Raw genomic sequence first — 4,724 nt, forward strand, 5'->3', positions numbered from 1 at the left:
CATCACATTCATACACTGATGGGACACACATCAGAGTATGAATGTGATGAAGCTCTGATTAGTCTCTTTAGAATGATTTGTTCCATTAGCTTTGTAGAGATCTAGTATAGAGCTGTATGAATGAATAAATGAGGCACAGATTGTTGTAAAGAGCTTTGAGTATCTTGAAATAAGATAGAAAGGCGCTATATAAGTGCAGTCCATTTACCATTTAACCCCCCCACCCCCCACCGGTGTGCCCCCCATTGGTACAAGATGACAAACAAACACATGAGACAAAAGTTTCAGTGAGCATGTTTTTCCTGTTTCCCTTCATGCCAAAGTTTGAAACCATCAAACCACGATCTCACGTTTCTTTCAGGCTTTGAGTAAGTGTTGGAGATCAGTCTCAGCTACTACCACTGTTGCTGTGAGGACTTGAGTGTCTCTGCTCTTTTCTTCATCATTGTTCTTCCTAACGTCCCACAAAGTCAACGCCGCAGAGCTTCGTTAACTACATCTTGATCTCCAAAAGGAAAATGGCTTCTCAACCCAGTATAGGTCAAAATGAAACAGTCAGAAGGTGCGAATGCATGAATTCTGCAATCCTCGTGCACGTGTGTCTGCAAGCCGTGGACATGAAAGGTCAGAGGTCAGTTAGAAATAGTTCGGCTTCAATTCCATTGAGAGTGATAGAGTTTGGAGAGAAGTTGTAAAAAAAGCTGCTCATATTTTTTCCTTATTGGTTCACACATTTATAATTGTTTATTTTTTACCACAGTTGGTGGCAAAGTATTTTTTGAGTCATCAGAGCATAGCTTCATGGTGATGAGGACTATTTCTTGAAATGTATCGCCGATGTTGTGGACTCGTTGTTGGAGCTTATTGTTGTCCCATGACAGAGCAAAGAGGGGAAGTGGAAATAATTCAGTTCAATACCTACAATCCATTCATCCCTCTGTGTTGTGAGCATGAGAACTTGGAAAAATAAGTAAGTTTATGACTTTCACTTTGATGTGTGGTTACATCTAGGTGTAAGAAAAGTCACTATTGAAAATTGGGTTGTCATGTCAAAATCCAACATGGCCACCACCAAATATGTAAACTGGCCATCATGATCATTTGCGTAAACTTTGCTTTCTATTTTTTTTTTATAGCTTCCGGTCCAGCTTCTGGTCCAGAGGACCAGATTGAACTTTTTTGGACTTAAATGTAAAGTTTCCTCAAATGATTGGGGTGACTCTTGGAGTGGTTGAAGAATAATCTTTGGGGGCCATGGTCACCAATGGCCACCCCGTGGCTCTGTTTTTGTACCTGGTTGTGGATAAAATTGTTCCCTTCACTCACCAGGATCTGTCACTCTGCTCCTCCTTGGACAAGTAAACAAAAAAAAAAACCTCCCCCTGTACTCCTCCACAGTGTAACTCCTACCCACTTGAAAATCTGTCACCAAAAACATTTAGGTTTACTTCATTCTCTGTTCAACTCCAGTCCAGAAAAACACTCACCTCAAAAACTACAAACATTCACTGTGTCAGGGACAGTGGCGTACCTCTCCTCGAAAACTTTGGTGATTCCAAGATTCTTATTTTGAATGTTCAGGATGTTTACAGCTCAACATCTGCACCCGTTTACACCGAACACTCTGAACTGAATCACCAACACAGGATCAAACTGATTTCTGATTGACACAAGTGCTAATGTTTACTGCTTTTACAGAACGGTGTTTCCCCTTCCATCATACAAGCAGGGCCCCCCGCCCTGTCTACAGAACCATGCCTACCGAACCGAGCCCCCCACCCAAAATTTGTTGGTGTTATTTGGTTTAGTGGTGTTTTTCTATATGAATGTTATCTGTTGCAGTACAAAGCAGGGGCTGCAAACTGATTTATGCAGTTGTGCCCAAAACATTTTCAACCCTGTGGTTTTTCTTTTTCTGCACAAACAGCTTCGGTTTAGTCCGTTTGCTAAATGGAACTGAAATTAATGCAAAATCAATAAGTTGTTTTTCTAACTCATTTATTGGGGAAAGTGGTCCACTTTTACAATACATTCAGGAATAGATTTACAGACTGGTTTTGGTTCTGTGGTGAACCCCTTTATCAGCAATAACTAACAATAATGTTTCCTGTTACTGCACAATCAGCTTGGTTGAGTTTTAGCCTTTTTCCTTAAACAAAGCAGCTGTAATCGGCTGTTTTGGATGATTTCCTCACATGAAGTGCTTACTTCAGCTCCTTCCACAGCGTTTCTATTAGATTGAGGTCAGGACTTTGAATTGGCCGTTTCCAAACATGAACTTGATTCTTCTGGAACCATCACCATGGCTCCTTGTGGTCTTTGTGTTGCTTTAACTCACTTTTTGTCGAGGCCTTAAACACGTGTCTTGCAGAATTTGCTGGTGTTATTCAGATTTTTCAAAAATAGGATTTCTTGACCCAGATGTTTTGACACATATTTAAATGACTTATTTCACTTTTAATCTAGTCCACCCTAAATAATTCTATTTTCAGCAAATTATTCCACTTTTTTTTTCCCCAACCATTTTTTTCCCATTAGTTTGTAAAATAATGACAACCCCAAGTTGTGCTCTGTATTCGCTTGACTTTTATTTGTCAAGTCATTTTTCTTTGTCAGGTTGCAAAGGTCCTAAAATTCACGGTTCTTTAGAGTCAGAACATTTAGGAACTTCAGTGACGTTCCAGTTTGATGAGGATTAACAGCTTTTCCTGAGATGTATAGTGTTTGTTGATCAGGTCAAAATTAATAAATGTGATTTAAAAATCCAACATATCATTGATAATAAAAACCCAGTTTTACTTCTCAGTGTAAGTAATTTACATTTTGTCCCTTCCTTTAAGGTTCGGTTTCTGCAATGTTTAATAAAAGTGCTTGCTGCTCCACGTGGGGGAGGCGGGAATCACCATAGCAACCAGTGACAGTGGTTTACTTTTGTATATGACTGAGATGTGGTACTGCTACAAAATTCAAAATAAACACTTTTTCCACAATTTTTTTTTTACAATTTATTAGATTCAACATTTCATACGTCATATGAAATTGTACGAGTTAATATATCAAGACAGAACTCAAAGGTTAATTTAGTCATTTCTTAAATTATGAAAAACAGGAAAGAGATTCTGGATCTCAGATTCTCAACCAGAGGTTTAAACGCTTCAAAATGTCCTCAGATTTGTTTTTAGTGGTAATTACATTTTCTTGTTTAACATTTAACGGTATCATTGTAATGAAAGATTATAAACTGTAAAGAGTTGCATTAGAAGAACACTTTTTCTTTTAAAGTTTAAACCGGTGACAGTTTGCATCATTTCATCAGGTCAGATTAACAGTTGTTCAGAGTGATTTGATTTCAGGTCCTCCTTCACTTCTCCTTTTTGACGTCTTCCCTCTGTTTGATTTAGGATCCAGTGGATTTAAAGCACAAGGCAAGATGTTTGAAGTCAAATCCACTTCTGGGAAGCTACTCTTCTCTGCTGATGAGCAGGAGGTAGTTGTGGGTGCAGAGAGGCTCCGAGTTATGGGTGAGTGTCCAGCGGAAACACCCGGATGCTCCGGTAGTTACAAACTGAAGTCTACGTTCAAGTAGTGTTGATGGAGGGCTGACATTTGACACCTGATAAATTACATTTTTCTCAATCGTTGCTGTTTTACTGGCAGATTTTACATTATTTGTTTCTGATGCTTAAATTGATTCTTACAGTGTCATGAAAATAAAAGCCAATAAACTTGACATTTCCTTACAGACAATGTGTAAACTTGACAATAAATTGAAAGCAGGTTAATCTTTCTGTTAATATATTACAGATGTTGAGAGGCTCTGAATACTGGGTTAGTGGGCAGATGAAACTTCCGGATGCTCCGGTTGTTTTCATCTCCAAGTCTACCTTTAGTAGTAGCTGATACAGATTAAATTATATAAATATATATATTTATATAATTATATAATTTTTTTTCCCAGATTATTTGCTGTCTGTTTTTTTCTTCTTGATGACATATTTTAAACTATTTATTGCTCATGTCTGTTCAACAAAACTTAAATTGAGTTTTAGTTTAGTGGCTAAAACTAAAATGCCTGTTGTTATAATTCAGTCTACTCTCAAGTTGTGGCTGATAAAATGTTGAAATTACAATTTTAACTAAAAAATTGACACTTTTGGCAATTATTTCACAGATTTTTTTTATTACACATAGTTGGTAATAGTAGTTAGTAATTGTTAATGTTAGTTTAATAAAGCTTAAATAAACTTTTATAGTGCAGTTAAAATATGACTTTTTCCTACTGTACTTAACATTCCCTTAAAGTGTAAATGTGTAAATTTAACAATAAATAGAAGCTGTATCTACAATTTATATTCTGATGCTGAGAGGCTCTGAATTATCGGCAGTTACATGTGAAGAGGACATGTCCCCCCACATAAAAAAAAAAAAATCATCCCCCCCCACACACACACACACACATTTATCATGACATATTAGTTCACCCAGCGCTGTTTCTATTTCTTCGTGAACTAATCCATTCCATATTGATTAATAAGATAATACTCAAACCACTAAAAGTCCACTCCAGGTTTTCCTGGTTACAACTCACCACATGGTATGCGGTGTTTGTCCTCGGTCACTTGGCTTGGCAGAGCGCTCATCTCGTCTGGGTTTATTGTGGACGGGGAGGGGGACACACCTCTGTGTTGTGTGCTTCTAGCTTAGTGCCACATTTTTGACAGCAG

At 37.7% G+C, this 4,724-nt stretch overlaps 1 protein-coding gene across 1 annotated transcript in view; it reads left to right on the forward strand.

Annotated features, from left to right (window-relative positions):
• sgcd (sarcoglycan, delta (dystrophin-associated glycoprotein)) overlaps positions 1-3,586 on the forward strand; it is a 68,804-nt gene extending 65,218 nt beyond the window's left edge. The window contains exon 5 of the mRNA XM_037688202.1: positions 3,402-3,586. Coding sequence (XP_037544130.1) covers positions 3,402-3,586 — 185 coding nt within the window. The remainder of the gene's footprint in view (positions 1-3,401) is intronic.
• The last annotated feature ends 1,138 nt before the right edge of the window (positions 3,587-4,724 follow it).

The sequence above is a fragment of the Nematolebias whitei genome, chromosome 14 (genome assembly GCF_014905685.2).
Source record: "Nematolebias whitei isolate Nwh7 chromosome 14, NemWhi1, whole genome shotgun sequence".
NCBI lineage: Eukaryota > Metazoa > Chordata > Actinopteri > Cyprinodontiformes > Rivulidae > Nematolebias > Nematolebias whitei.